The 14,194-nt window shown below is 45.3% G+C and overlaps 1 protein-coding gene across 2 annotated transcripts in view; it reads right to left on the bottom strand.

Moving 5' to 3' along the window:
• Nucleotides 1-14,194, bottom strand: part of PIAS3 (protein inhibitor of activated STAT 3) — a 39,370-nt gene that overhangs the window by 17,486 nt on the left and 7,690 nt on the right. For both annotated transcript variants that reach the window (XM_032234402.1, XM_032234400.1), the window contains exons 2-5: nucleotides 7,962-8,427; nucleotides 6,982-7,066; nucleotides 2,918-2,968; nucleotides 1,449-1,539 (exon numbers count right to left, since the gene is read on the bottom strand). In XM_032234402.1, coding sequence (XP_032090293.1) covers nucleotides 1,449-1,539; nucleotides 2,918-2,968; nucleotides 6,982-7,066; nucleotides 7,962-8,424 — 690 coding nt within the window. In that variant the 5' untranslated portion in view covers nucleotides 8,425-8,427. The remainder of the gene's footprint in view (nucleotides 1-1,448; nucleotides 1,540-2,917; nucleotides 2,969-6,981; nucleotides 7,067-7,961; nucleotides 8,428-14,194) is intronic.

The following is a 14,194-nucleotide window of genomic DNA, read 5'->3' as shown; positions in this document are numbered from 1 at the left end:
TCCCGATGAATTATTAAACAATGAGTTGGCCGAATTAGCGACGTTGGCGGAAATTTTGGATAACTTGCCTAAAAGCACGCTGCGCTAAAACCCGAGGGAGCTTGTATTCAGGCTTGTTTGGAAAACTATTTGAATTTCTTTCACTGAGTTGAAAAAAGGACAAAAGGACTCCAGGACCTATCCGCCAGCAATCAGCCCCCAGATCATCAAAGATTAATTCCAGGGTTAACTTCAGGCCAACCATCAAGTCAGCAAGACCCCAATCAAGGAAGAACTGCCAAAGAGCCATCAGGAAACAGCCCCACCGAAGAATCTCTTAAAACCACCCCCACCCACACGGACAGAATATAGACTGACAGCAAACAGCACTCTTGCTAACACTGATGAGGTTACCTAGTTGGGTCATGAAACGTCTGCAAGAAAACAGACAAGTTCTGAGAGCATCAAGGACCCACAATCATCCTCCTCCTCTCCACAAACTCCACTCCCTTCTAGCACTGATGGTGTTCCCTAGTTGGGTAATGAAATGTCTGCAAGAAAACAACCAAGTTCTGGGAGCATCAAGGACCCCACAGTCCTTTTCCTCCTCCTCCTCCTCCTCCTCCTCTTCCTGCTTTTCCTCAACCCCACACCCCTTGCACTGATGATGTTACCTAGTTGGGTCATGAAACGTCTGCAAGAAAACAACCACGTTCTGGGAGCATCAAAGACCCCACAGTCCTTTTCCTCCTCCTCCTCCTCCTCCTCCTCCTCCTCCTCCTCCTCCTCCTCCTCCTCCTCCTCCTCCTCCTCCTCCTCCTCCTCCTTTTCCTCAACCCCACACCCCTTGCACTGATGATGTTACCTAGTTGGGTCATGAAACGTCTGCAAGAAAACAACCAAGTTCTGGGAGCATCAAAGACCCCACAGTCCTTTTCCTCCTCCTCCCCCTCCCCCCCTCCTCCTCCTCCTCCTTTTCCTCAACCCCACACCCCTTGCACTGATGATGTTACCTAGTTGGGTCATGAAACGTCTGCAAGAAAACAACCAAGTTCTGGGAGCATCAAGGACCCCACAGTCCTTTTCCTCCTCCTCCTTCTCTTTTTCCACCTCTCCTCCCCTCCCCCTCCCACAATCCTCCTTCCTTTCTAGCACTGATGGCGTTCCCTAGTTGGGTCACGAAACGCCTGCAAGAAAACAAGCAAGCTCAGAGAGCACCCAGGTCCCCTCGGAGGTGAGAGACGACCCAACCCAACCCCATGGAATTCCCTTGCAAAGGGGCTACCTGGACAATCTCTCTCTTCCCCCACCCCAACCGAGAGAGCCTGCCCACCGAGGAAGGCTGCCAGTCCCCAGCCGCCTTGGGGCAGGACGAATCAAACGGGGAGCCCCTGAGTTGGCTGCCTCAATCAGTTTGAATGATTGACAAGCATGGGAAAGAAGAGAGGAGAGAGGACTGGTCTACTTACGGGCAAAGGGCAGAGCTTCCCGTTGATTTTAACAAACAAGTTGGGAGGGAAATAATCCTCTTGCGGGCAGCTGGTTTCACATAAACAAAACCTGTAAGAGATGTGAAGGGTTAAGGGGAGGAAAACGCCAGGAGAAGCCCAGATTTGACGGCTGGAATCCATGGAGAAAACATTGACCAGTAACAGCACAATAAACCTAGCCCTGGGATGGCGAATCTGTGGCACGCGGAGCCATTTCTAAGGGCACGCGAGGCGTTGCCCTGTCAGCTCCAGTGCACATGCGCACGCTGGCCAACTGATTTTCGGCCTTGATTTTTTTCGGGAGCTTTTCGCCCTCCGAAGGCTTCCCTGATGCCTCCGGAGGAAGAAAAACGGCCCAACGGGCAACCCGTTCCCAAACTTCAGGTTTGCGTGTTGGGCCATTTTTCGCCCTCCCCAGGCTCCCAGAAAGCTGTGGGCATATGTGCAGGGCAGCGGAGGTGTCACCCAAGACGCAGGGGGGCATTAAATTATGGGGGGTGGGCAACACTCGCAAGCCCATATGAGAACAATGATCAGTCTGGGAGACTAAAATCAGACCAATGGAAAAATGGAAAAATTGACAATAGGTAGTGACAAATAGAAATCCAACTAAGTGTAAGCAAGCAGGGCTCCCTTGCATATAGCACAGAGCGTGGAAGATTTGAAATATCATTGTTCGCACTGCATGATGTGGCTAGAGAAGAAGGAATGGATGGAAACTGATCAAAGAGAGAAGGAACCAGGACATAAGGAGGAATTTCCGGACGGGGAGAGCAATTAACCCGTGGAACAGCTTGCCACCAGAAGTTGTGAGTGCTCCAACATGGGAGGCTTTTAAGAAGAGACTGGACGGCTATTTGTTAGAGATAGCAATTGCACTTAAGACTCAAACACCGCTTCACAGTGCTTTCCAGCCCTCTCTAAGCAGTTTACAGAGTCAGCGTCTTGCCCCCAACAATCTGGGTCCTCATTTTAGCCACCTTGGAAGGATGGAAGGCTGAGTCAATCTTTGGGAAGAAGGAAAGAAAGAAGGAAGGAAGGAAGGAAGGAAGGAAGGAAGGAAGGAAGGAAGGAAGGAAGGAAGGAAGGGACAGACTAGCAACAGCACTTAAGACTTATATCCCACTTCATGGTACTTTCCAGTCTTCCCTAAGCGGTTTACAGAGTCAGCCTCTTACCCCCAACAATCTGGGTCCTCATTTTACCCACCTCGGAAGGAGGGCAGACTGAGTCAACTTTGAGCCAGTCAGGATCGAACTGCTGGCAGTGGGCAGAGTTAGACTGCAATGCTGCAGTACCACTGCACCATATAGTATCCTTCCTTGGGCAGACTAGAAGACCTCCAAGGTCCCTTGGTGACGGATGAGTCAGGATCTCTCCTGCCACTATAGAGGCAGCAAATATTTTGCTGCTTTTTCAAGCATTCTTTTAAATTAACTCTTTCTTACCTCAATTGCACCTGTACAGTATAATCACATTTGGCACCAGGTAAGATATCTCTGCATGGGGAGGAAAAAAAGAGAAGAAAAGAGGCTTAAATTTGAGCCAGAAATAACAAAGCGAATGTTGGAATCCCGTGCGTATAAAAATTAGACCTCTCGCCCCATTGGATGAACTTCTGTGACATCACAGAATGCTAGTGAGATACTGACAATCAATAGGTAGGATGAGAGCTTATCAGAACCAGTGTAAAGGAAAAATACCGTGTTTTCCCAAAAATAAGACCGGGTCTTATATTAATTTTTCCTCCAAAAGATGCATTAGGGCTTGTTTTCTGGCTAGGTCTTATTTTGGGGAAAATACGGTACTAAATGCATCCATCTGGCTGATAATCTTAACTGGGGCTTATTTTGAGGTGTAGGGCTTATATTACGAGCATCCTAACAAATCATGCCAGGACTCATTTTCCGGTTACCGTATTTTTCAGAGTATAAGACGCACCTTTTCGCCTCCTAAAAGAGGGTGAGAATTTGGGTGCGTCTTATACACTGAATGTAGCCCCACCCACCGTCCCCCGCCCTTTGGCCTCTGCCGCCCAGCAATTTGCCTCTTTGCAGTAAACGGGGGAAATAGGGCTTGCGGATGCCATAGCAACCCCTGCCGCCTGAAACAGCTGATGATCGGGAGGCCCTGCTGAAACGGAAAGTGAAACTTGCTGTTTGCTCCAGGAGGCAAATGGCTGGAAGGCAGAGGCCTATTTTTTTTCTTGTGCTAATCAGGCTGTTTGCTGTTTGTTGCAAGGAGGCAAGTCAACAACTGCAAATGCCTATTGAATATTCAAACAATTAGACTTATTTTTTAAAGACTGCTTTATTATTGTTCTAGACAAAATTAACGAAATGAAGAAGCTTTTTAAAATAAACGCTTGATCTGAAGAGGCCCAATGCTGTTGTCTCTTCTTTTAAATAGCAGCGAATAACTGGACTTCCAGAAAGCCACATCAATTTTAACAGCATCTGTATAAGTATAGTCTGAAGTGTAACAGTGTCCTGTTGTCTAATTAGACCCTGACTTAGTCATATTTAAATAATTAGGACAGTGTTTCTCAACCTTGGCAACTTTAAGTCCTGTGGACTTCAACTCCCAGATTCTGGGAGTTGAAGTCCACAGGACTTAAAGTCGCCAAGGTTGAGAAACACTGAATTAGGAGGAGTTAGTGTGACTACATTTAAGAAAACTTTCTGGCATTAATATACTGCGTACATTTCTCCAATTCTTGCTATTTCTATGGGCCAGGCACACATGCACAGAAATAAATGGTGTATATTATCTGTACTGTTTGCTGTTGGCTGCAAGGAGGCAAATTGCTGGGAGGCAGAGGTGGATTTTTCCCCCTTGTTTTCCTCCCCAAAAGCTAGGTGCGTCCTTCGGAGCGTCTTATACTCCAAAAAACGCGGTAAGTCCGATAGCTCTGTCTCATTCCTCATCTTCTCGGTTGGATCTTATTTCCGGGAAAACTGGGTAGGTGGGTAGCGGCAAAGAGGATAGGAAGGATTGGTTTTTTTAATTTATTTTTTGGCGGCTGTTGTTTGACATTTCAAACTTTAAGCCTGAAAAAAAAAAAAAAGAACCAAAGTGAAAGGGTCAACGGAACTATGTTTCTCAACCGTGGCAATTTTTAAAGAGGTGTGGGCTTCCATGCTCCCCAGGCTGGCTGGGGAACTCTGGGAGTTGAAGTCCACACCTCTTAAAGTTGTCACGGTTGAGAAAAAACAGCCCGAGAAGGTATTCCTGGAAAAGCCAGCCGCAGTGATGGATAAAGCCGCCCCGTTTCTTCTAGCGCGACTCAAGAGGGTTTTGCACCAAGCGAAGTGGAAAACACACAAAATCCTTTTTCTGGCAGCATCGCTCCTGCGGGTTGCCAAGACAAACTAACTCTGGGTTTAAGATAAGATGATCCTTGTTGTCACTTTTTTCTGTGAACACGCTGGCACACATTGAAAAAAGAAAATGAAATCCTGATGCCAGCTCTCAAAACAATCTACCTACCTACGTACTCAAACATATGCTATAAAAAGGTAAAGGTTCCCCTCGCACATATGTGCTATTCGTTCCCGACTCTAGGGGGCAGTGCTCATCTCTGTTTCAAAGCCGAAGAGCCAGTGCTGTCCGAAGACATCTCTGTGGTCATGTGGCTGGCATGACTCAACGCCGAAGGCGCACGGAACGCTGTTCCCTTCCCACCAAAGGTGGCCCCTGTTTTTCTACTTGCATTTTTACCTGCTTAGTTTCGAACTGCTTAGTTGGCAGAAGCTGGGAGAAGTCACAGGAGCTCACTCCGTTATGCAGCGCTAGGGATTCAAACCGCCAAACTGCCGACCTTTCTGATTGACAAGCTCAGCATCTTAGCCACTGAGGCACCCCTTTAACATATGCTATATATATACAAATATAGACAATTTTTTCCCAGAAATAAGACCCAACTGGAGAATAAACCCTAGCATTTTTCAGGATGCTTGTAATATAAGTCCTACACAAAAAATAAGCCCCAGTTAAGATCTTCATCCAGACATTTAATACCATATTTCCCGCAAAATAAGACCTAACTGAAAGATAATCCCTTCTTTTGGACCAAAATAATAATAATAAATAAGCAAAAAATAAAAATAAATAAGTCCTATCTTATTTTTGGGGAAACGCAATTCCCAGCTATTCTCATCATAATATTGTATAGTTATCGGCCCTGGAGGAGGTGGAGGACCCTGGATAGGGTGCCGACTCCGAGCAGGGCGAGGAGAGACTGGTTGTTCACCAGGTGGCGGCGGAGCCTTGGATCAGAGGGAGAGCTCCGGAAAACACTTGTGAGTTGTTTCGGGATGCACGCCATCGAAGGGCTACTCGGCGGCAAGAACAACTGCGTAATTGCAGGAGATGATTACGCTTAGCTGATGCTTATTAAGATCCTCTCCTGATTATAAAAGAGACTGCTTGTGCCACGCCCTTTTGCAGAAGTCAACGTTCATGATTAAGAGAAAACAACTTGGAGAATTGGTTTACTGTGACAGCTTGTTTGCATTGCTGCCTAGGTTTGTAGGACATGTTGCCAGAGTGCTTATCTCTTTGTTTATTTTGGGCTTGCAGCCAACGAGAGCCTGGACTGATTAAAACATTCTCTTTCACATTTGTTTTGGCTTTCGTTCCTGGATGGAGGAGGGGGGTCAGAACATATAACTATTTGCATCCTTTTAGAGCAGGGGTGTCAAACTCGATTTCATTGAGGGCCCAATCAGGGTTGTGTTTGACCTTGAGGGACTCGTGGCGGTGGTGGCAGCCAGGATGGGCGTGGCCAGCTCGACGTCACTCAACAAGGCTCCGTTTTGGCCGCGACGGCCTTCTGCAGCCCTCTGCTAGTGAAAATGGAGCTCATACGTTCCTCTCGTGCTCTTGTTTCCACTGGTAGAGGCATCGCGGGGCGATTGCTGTTTCCAGGGAGGGCCAGATCTAAGCACCTCACGGGCCAGCTCTGACTCACGGGCCTTGAGTTTTCACCTCTGTTTTAGAGAGTTGTTGAGGCCACTTGGAGGTTTATCGGTATCCTCGGATAAATCTGTGTCCTCAAGTAAATGGGTCCTTCCACACCCATTTGCATTACTCAGGTGACCCTGAGGACACAGATAAACCTCCAAGTGGCCTCAACGACCCCCTTAAAGGATGAAAATGACCAGCTGTCTGCAAGGAATATAAATCTTTCCATTCCCCACCATCCCATCAGAGCTGAAGAAGCTTCTTGGATGAGAAGCAAAATGTCTTTAAAGAAGACACAAATAAACCTCCAAGTGGCCTCAACAACCCTCTAAAAGGATGCAAATGACCAGCTTTCTGCAAGGAGGATCAATCCTTCCCTTCCCCACCATCCAGCCAGAGCCGAAGAAGCTTCTTGGATGAGAAGCGAAATGTCTTCGAAGAAAAAAGCCAGAAAGTTCAGTTGCTTCCTGAAAAATCCCCTTTGGGACAACCAGGACCTGGAGAACAGAGAATCCCCAGAGCAAATAACAAGAAAAGACTCCCTTACCTGGAAGTGAGAATCTGTTGCACCTGCTGAGGAGTGAGAGCGAAGGTGAAATGGGCTTCCTCGAACCTCTGGCTGTTCACCGAAGCTGCAAGGAGAGAAGCACAGGTATCTTACCAGAAAAATACAGTAAAGGGACACCCCTGCTCCAAAAAGGATGCAAATGACCAGCTGCCTGCAAGGAGTATCAATCCTTCCCTTCCCCACCGTCCAGTTAGGACTGAAGAAGCTTCTGGGATGAGAAGCAAACAATCTGCGGGGGGGAAAACCCAGAAAGTCCAGTTGCCTCCTGAAAAAGCACCTTTGGGACAAGCAGGACTTGGATGACGGAGAATCTCTACAGACTTTTAGCTATACAGTTTGGGATGGACATTCCTGGAATGGTGTATACCACACTCAGGTGACCTTGAGGACACAGACAAACCTCAAAGTGGCCTCAACGACCCTCTCAAAGGCTGCAAATGACCAGTTGTCTGCAAGGAGAATAAATCCTTCCCTTCCCCACCATCTGGTCAGAGCTGAAGAAGCTTCTTGGATGAGAAGCGAAACGTATTTAAAGACACAAATAAACCTCCAAGTGACCTCAACGACCCTCTCAAAGGCTGCAAATGACCAGTTGTCTGCAAGGAGTATCAATCCTTCCCTTCCCCACCATCCAGTCAGAGCAGAAGAAGCTTCTTGGATGAGGTGAAATGTCTTTAAAGAAGACAGAAATGACCCTCCAAGTGGCCTCAACGACCCTCTCAAAGGATGCAAATGATCAGTTGTCTGCAAGGAGGATAAATCCTTCCCCACCATCCCGTCAGAGCTGAAGAAGCTTCTTGGATGGGAAGCGAAACGTCTTCTAAAGAAAAAAACAGAAAGTCCAGTTGCCTCTGGAAAAATAGCACCTTTCAGACAACCTGGACGACTGAGTATCTCCACAGAAATTCCTACCTGGAAATATTCAGCACAGCCCAAGCCTGCCCAGAGAGAGGACTCACCCAAAGTGGTGGGTTTGATGAGTTCGTCGTAAACGTCGTAGAAGGGCAGCCGGCGCATCTTCACGTCCGGATGGACCGGGTGGATGGGGGGAGACAGGTGGGGCACGTCGGCCTCGTGTTTGGAGCCCAGCATCGGCACAGGGGGCAGCATGCCGGATGGCACTCCGGACACTACCCCTCCGTTGTCGTAAGGCAGGTGGCACATGGCGCCCTGCGTCAACGCCGTGGCCGAGGGCAGCTGCCCGGCTTGGAGGTGGAGCATGGACAAGTCCGAAGGGGTGAGGATCTTGCGGGGGAAACGCCTCCGGTACAACTCCTTGATTTTCATCTGGACGGCGGAGCTGCAGCCCGACTTCAGCAACTGCAGCGCCTTGGTCAGCAGCTCGTGTTTCCGCCCGCTCTTGTTCCGCCCGGCGAAGCCCAGAAGCACCTGCAGCTCCGAGACGCGGAAGCTCATAACCATGTGCTGGAGGACAAAGGAAGATTAAGGGGACAATTAAAGTGCGGATAACGTAATTGTATTTTTAAAAAATGAAGAAAGAAAAGTATAATCCTCAACTCGCAACAGTCCAATTAGTGACCGTTCAAAGAGAACAGAATAGAAGAATAGAATAGAATTATAGAATGGAATAGGCAATAGGAGAATAGAATAGAATAAAAGAGCCGAGGTGGCGCAGTGGCTAGAGTGCAGCACTGCAGGCCACTTCAGCTGACTGCTATCTGCAGTTTGGCGGTTCAAATCTCACCGGCTCAGGGTTGACTCAGCCTTCCATCCTTCCGAGGTGGGTAAAATGAGGACCCAGATTGTGGGGGAGATATGCTGACTCTGTAAACCGCTTAGAGAGGGCTGAAAGCCCTATGAAGCGGTATATAAGTCTAACTGCTATTAAAAATAGAATAGGCAATAGGAGAATAGAATAGAAAAGAATATGAATAGAATAGAGAAAATGAATAGAATAGAATAGAATAGACAATAGGAGAATAGAATAGAAAAGAGTAGAATAAGAATAGAATAGGCAATAGAATAGAATATGAATAGAATAAAGAAAATGAATAGAATAGAAAAGAATAGAAAATGAATAGAAAAGAATAGAAAATGAATAGAATAGACAATAGGAGAATAGAATAGAAAAGAAAAGAATAGAATAAGAATAGAATGGGCAATAGAATAGAGAAAATGAATAGAATAGAGAAAATGAATAGAACAGAACAGAAAATGAATAGAATAGAACAGAACAGAAAATGAATAGAACAGAACAGAAAATGACTAGAATAGAATAGAACAGAAAAGGAATGGAACAGAAAATGAATAGAACAGAAAATGACTAGAATAGAATAATCGAATAGAATTATAGAAGAGAAGAGAAGAGAAGAGTTGTGGAAGGAACAGTGGAGATCTCCTAATCCAAACCTCTGCTCAGGCAGGAAATCCTACACCACTTCAACATATAAAATTTCCAGTGATGGAGCATTCACAGCTTCTGGAGGCAACTTCTGTTCCACTGATTCATTGTTTTCACTGTCAGGAAATTTCTCCTTAGTTTTAAGTTGCTTCTCTCCTTGATTACTGTATATACTCGAGTATAAGCCTAGTTTTTCAGCCCACTTTTTGGGCTGAAAAAAGCCGCCTCGGCTTATACTCGAGTCAGTGAAAAATTTGCCCGAAATGGAGGAGAAAAAGGGGCGGGGCCATGCCGCTGGGTGACACTCGTGAATGGCCCGGCGCCCCTGTGAGTTTCCCCTCCCTCTGTGTCAGTTTGCCGCGCAGCGCACACCGCACCATCCCCCCTCCTCACGTTCTAATGTAATGCAGGGCTGTCTTACGATTCCCCTTCCTCCCCCTCCTGCCGCTCTGCAACGATGTCCCACCTCCTCCTTGTTATGGCAAGCAGCCACATGGCGATGTCCCACCTCCTCTGGTACAGTGATCCAATGATAGGAATCACTGTGCCGTGTGTCATAGGAGGCGGGACATCGCTCCCGCGGCTGCACGGGACATCATCATCACAGCGGGACATCAGCATCATGAGGTGAGTGAAGTATTTCATTGAATACACCGCTAGTTTACTGTTTTTCTTTGAAATAAATATTCAAAAACATTATTGGTATCTATTTTTATTTTTGAAATTTACCGGTAGCTGCTGCATTTCCCACCCTAGGCTTATACTCGAGTCAATAACTTTTCCAGTTTTTTGTGGTAAAATTTGGTGCCTTGTCTTATATTCGGGTCGGCCTATACTCGAGTATATACGGTAGTTTCCACTCATTGCTTCTTGTTCTACCCTCAGGTGCTTTGGAGAATAGCTTGACTCCCAAATCTTCTTTGGGGCAGCCCCTGAGATATTGGAAGACTGCTATCCTGTCTCCCCTAGTCCTTCTTTCTCTTAAACTAGACATACCCAGTTCCTGCAACCGTTCTTCCTATGTTTTAGCCTCCAGTCCCCTAATCCTCTTTGTTGCTCTTCTCTGCACTCTTTCCAGAGTCTCAACATCTTTTTTACATCATGGCAACCAAAACCGGATGCCGTACTCCAGGTATGGCCTTCCCAAGGCCTTATAAAGTGGTATTAACCCCTCACGTGATCTTGATTCGTTCCCTCTGTTGATGCAGCCTAGAACTGTGTTGGCTTTTTTGGCAGCTGCTGCCCACGGCTGGCTCCTATTTAAATGGTTGTCCACTAGGACTCCAAGATCCCTCTCACAGTTACGGTTTAACATTTGTTATTGGGTTATCAGATAAAATAAGATACAAAATGCAAAAGTAAATAGGAAGAGGGTGGGGAGGAAGAGAGGAAAGATTAATGTTTCTTTTTTCCCCCCTCTCTTTTCTTCCCCCTCCCCACCCTTTTCCTATTTACTATTGTGACCATTCAACTTTACAACAGCACTGAAAAAAACAGGCTTAAGACCTCACATTTATGGCTGTTGCAGCATCCAAACCTCTTTTATTAATTGATTGTGAATTCTGCTCATTCACAGCCAGCAAAGTCTTTCAAGGGAGGATTTACAGTCACAGACCTTATCTGACTTGGAGAGCTGCCAGGCCGATATCTGCAGAACTTGGCCAGAAGTCTCAGAGAGTCCCGAACCAATGAAGCGAACTAATGGTCTCCTACAAACTCCACTCCCCTTTTGCTCCTCTTTTATTCCCTCTGGGTGGGGCCATTCACTGTCCACCTGTGGCTTTACTCCCAAGTCGACCCCTGTTCTTTAGCTGTTCCCTTCATCTGGCAACTCTGTGCATGTGCACACTGGGAACAGGCTCCAGCTGTTCATCTGCCTCCCTGATGTCTGACTCCAAAGGCAGCTGATAACTGTCGGACAGCCCTGGCCCCCTCTCTGCCTCCGACACAGAGCCCTCCTCAGGGCCTTCTCAGACTCCAGGACTGGCCCAGGTTCCTCCCCAGCCTCCTCACTGTCCGAATTGGCTGCCAGCTCCACTGATGAGCCACAACAGTCCATCAATCCATCAACTGAAATGATGTTCCCTAGTTGGGTCATGAAACATCTGCAAGAAAACAACCTAGTTCAAAAGCACCAAAGACCCCTTCAGGCATTTCATTACCTAAGCAACATCCTCAGTGCTAGAAGGGAGTGGGGATTACTCTCCGTTTATATACAGTGACTTGCCCTGTGGTTGTTGTTAGGTGTTAAACCGCACCTTCTAGCACTGAAGAGGTTACCTAGCTGGGTCATGAATCGTCTGCGCAGCTCAGAAAACGCCCAAGGACTCTGCACAACTGTATATCGATACAGTTAATCCTCAACTTACGACCACAATTAAGTGAATCCGGCTTCCCAGATTCCCAGTGAATTTTCTTTGTTTCTAAAGCCCAATCTCACATGTGAACATGGTCCTCCCAATACGCAGCTGGAGCAAACCTCCCCCGGCTAATGAAATATGGGACAAACCTATCATATGTGGTGGGAGTGCCCAAAAGCTTTTTTAGAATTTATTTTTTTTATTTTCAAAACAAACACAACACATAAAATCTTCCTTCTTTACATATTGTAGAAAGTGTATCAGTTGGTTACAAAAGGTTTTCGTGCATCTCTTCCACAGTCATCAAGCATAATTCATATTAACTCAAGTATTTTAACTCAGATATTTATACATGTTACCCTTATACTCCATTTATATTTGACTATAATTATTTAAATGTCCTTCATCATAAAATATTCCAAAATTTAATACATAACCACATACTGGCATTTCATTTAATATTTCTAAAATCCTCCAATAACACTGAACCCTTATGTCCTATTCTACCTAAACATCCATAATATTTAATAACAAACTTTTGTAATCCTCCTTTCAAATCGCTGTTGGCAATTTTCATCTAGTTTCCTTATATTATACTATATATATTTGACTATATATAGTCAAATAAAGGAAGGGTAATGATGACAACAATATATATATTGTTGTCATCATTACCCTTCCTTTATTTGACTATATCCTGTATCATAACATTTTACCCCTAATAATCAAAACTTAACTGTATCTAACTTAATTCTTTTTTATTAACCTTTGTATATAATCCAAAAGGATTTCTAATCTTCCTTTCATGGGTACCATTCAATATTCATATCCAATTATTACTTATCATAAAACTACACATTGTATACATTATCATTATCAATTATTTATTTAAGTATATCTATTATTACTAAATTTCACTAAGTTTAACTAGTTTTAAGTTATATTCTTGTGCCCGAAAGCTTTTTGACACCTTTTGGCACCAGATAAGAAAGTGATTGGAAGAGATGTTAAATCAAAGGATGGAGATGAGGCCAGAATTATTTCTCTTGGGGATTACAAAAGAAAATATATAGCAGAGGTGGATTATATTTAATATTGTATAACTTAATGGCGGCAAGACTGGTCTTCGCACAAAATTAGAAAAACAAAGACATCCCCCTCCCCCCCACCCCGGAACAAGAAATAATAAATAAGATTCTGACGTGCGCAGACATGGACAGGTTGACTCTAGAGCTGAAAGACAAGGAATACCATGAAATCTGGGAGAAATGCTACCAATGGTTAGAAACGAGGGGAATGGAGAGGGTACAAATACGGTGTATGGAGAGCAGAAGAGCCAATAATTGTTTTTGGGAGTTGATGGTAAGACGAATTGATGTAAACATTTAACAATATAATATGACGTTGGTTATGTCATAGTATACATGTGGTTATTTGTTATGGAAATGAAAGAATAAAAAACTTTATATTAAAAAAAAAGAAACGAGGGGAAAAATTGGGACAGAAAAACAGGGATAAGTTAAGAATTGGAAAATGTGGTTATTAAAACTGTACGATAGGTAGGAATTGGATATGTCTACGTACTGATAGTAACTATATCATGAAAAGGGATTAATGGGTAGGTAATTTGATTACACAAACGTATGTAATGGATATAAATTATTATTATTGTAAGATCCAAAAAAACCAACAACTTTACGCCAGAAATGTGGCACGGTGTCCAATGTTTCTAATGTTTACTTAATAAAAACCTTTTTATAAATTTAAAAAAAAATGAGACAAACAAAACACACACACACACACACAGCAGGGATGAATCCTGCCTGCTGTGAAGAAGCAGAGGAGAGAGGAAGAGTAGGGAATGGAGAAGGCTTGTGGCTGAGCCCACTCAAAAAAACTTTGGGAAAACCAGGATTCCCGCAGCCCTCCCTCCCTCGGTATGCTGAGGAAGGCCCCTCCTCTGGGGCAGGATTTCTTCATCCAGGGCTTAATTGCAGAAAAGGGGGAGGGGGAGAGGGGCTGGCAGGGAATCCAGCCTGGAAAATTCCATCCCTTTAATGGGGGGGGGGGGGGCAACCAAGAGCCGCCTACGGGGACCCTGCTCAGAGCCGACATCCCCCTGGCTTTAAAAGGCTGCTCAGACGCATCAACAGGTTAAGTTGAATTTACTCCCACGGTTAACAACAGGAGTAAACTGCTACTACTAATCTCTCGATCCTGGAGACTAGTGGTCCTCGACTTACAACAGTTGGCTTAGTGACCGTTCAAAGCTGCAAATGGCACTGAAAAAGGGGAGCCAATATGACCATTTTCCACACTTACGTCCATTGCGTCTCCCCACGGTTGTCTGATTTACACAGGGGTTCGTCTTTATGACGGTCGCACGGTCCCGGGGTCATGCTATCCCCCAAGCAAAATCAGGGGGGGGGGGAGCCAGATTCACTTAACAACAGGGTGACTAATTGAACAA

The sequence above is a fragment of the Thamnophis elegans genome, chromosome 17 (assembly GCF_009769535.1).
Source record: "Thamnophis elegans isolate rThaEle1 chromosome 17, rThaEle1.pri, whole genome shotgun sequence".
In the NCBI taxonomy this organism is placed as follows: domain Eukaryota; kingdom Metazoa; phylum Chordata; class Lepidosauria; order Squamata; family Colubridae; genus Thamnophis; species Thamnophis elegans.
This window is presented reverse-complemented; position numbering and strand designations above follow the sequence as displayed.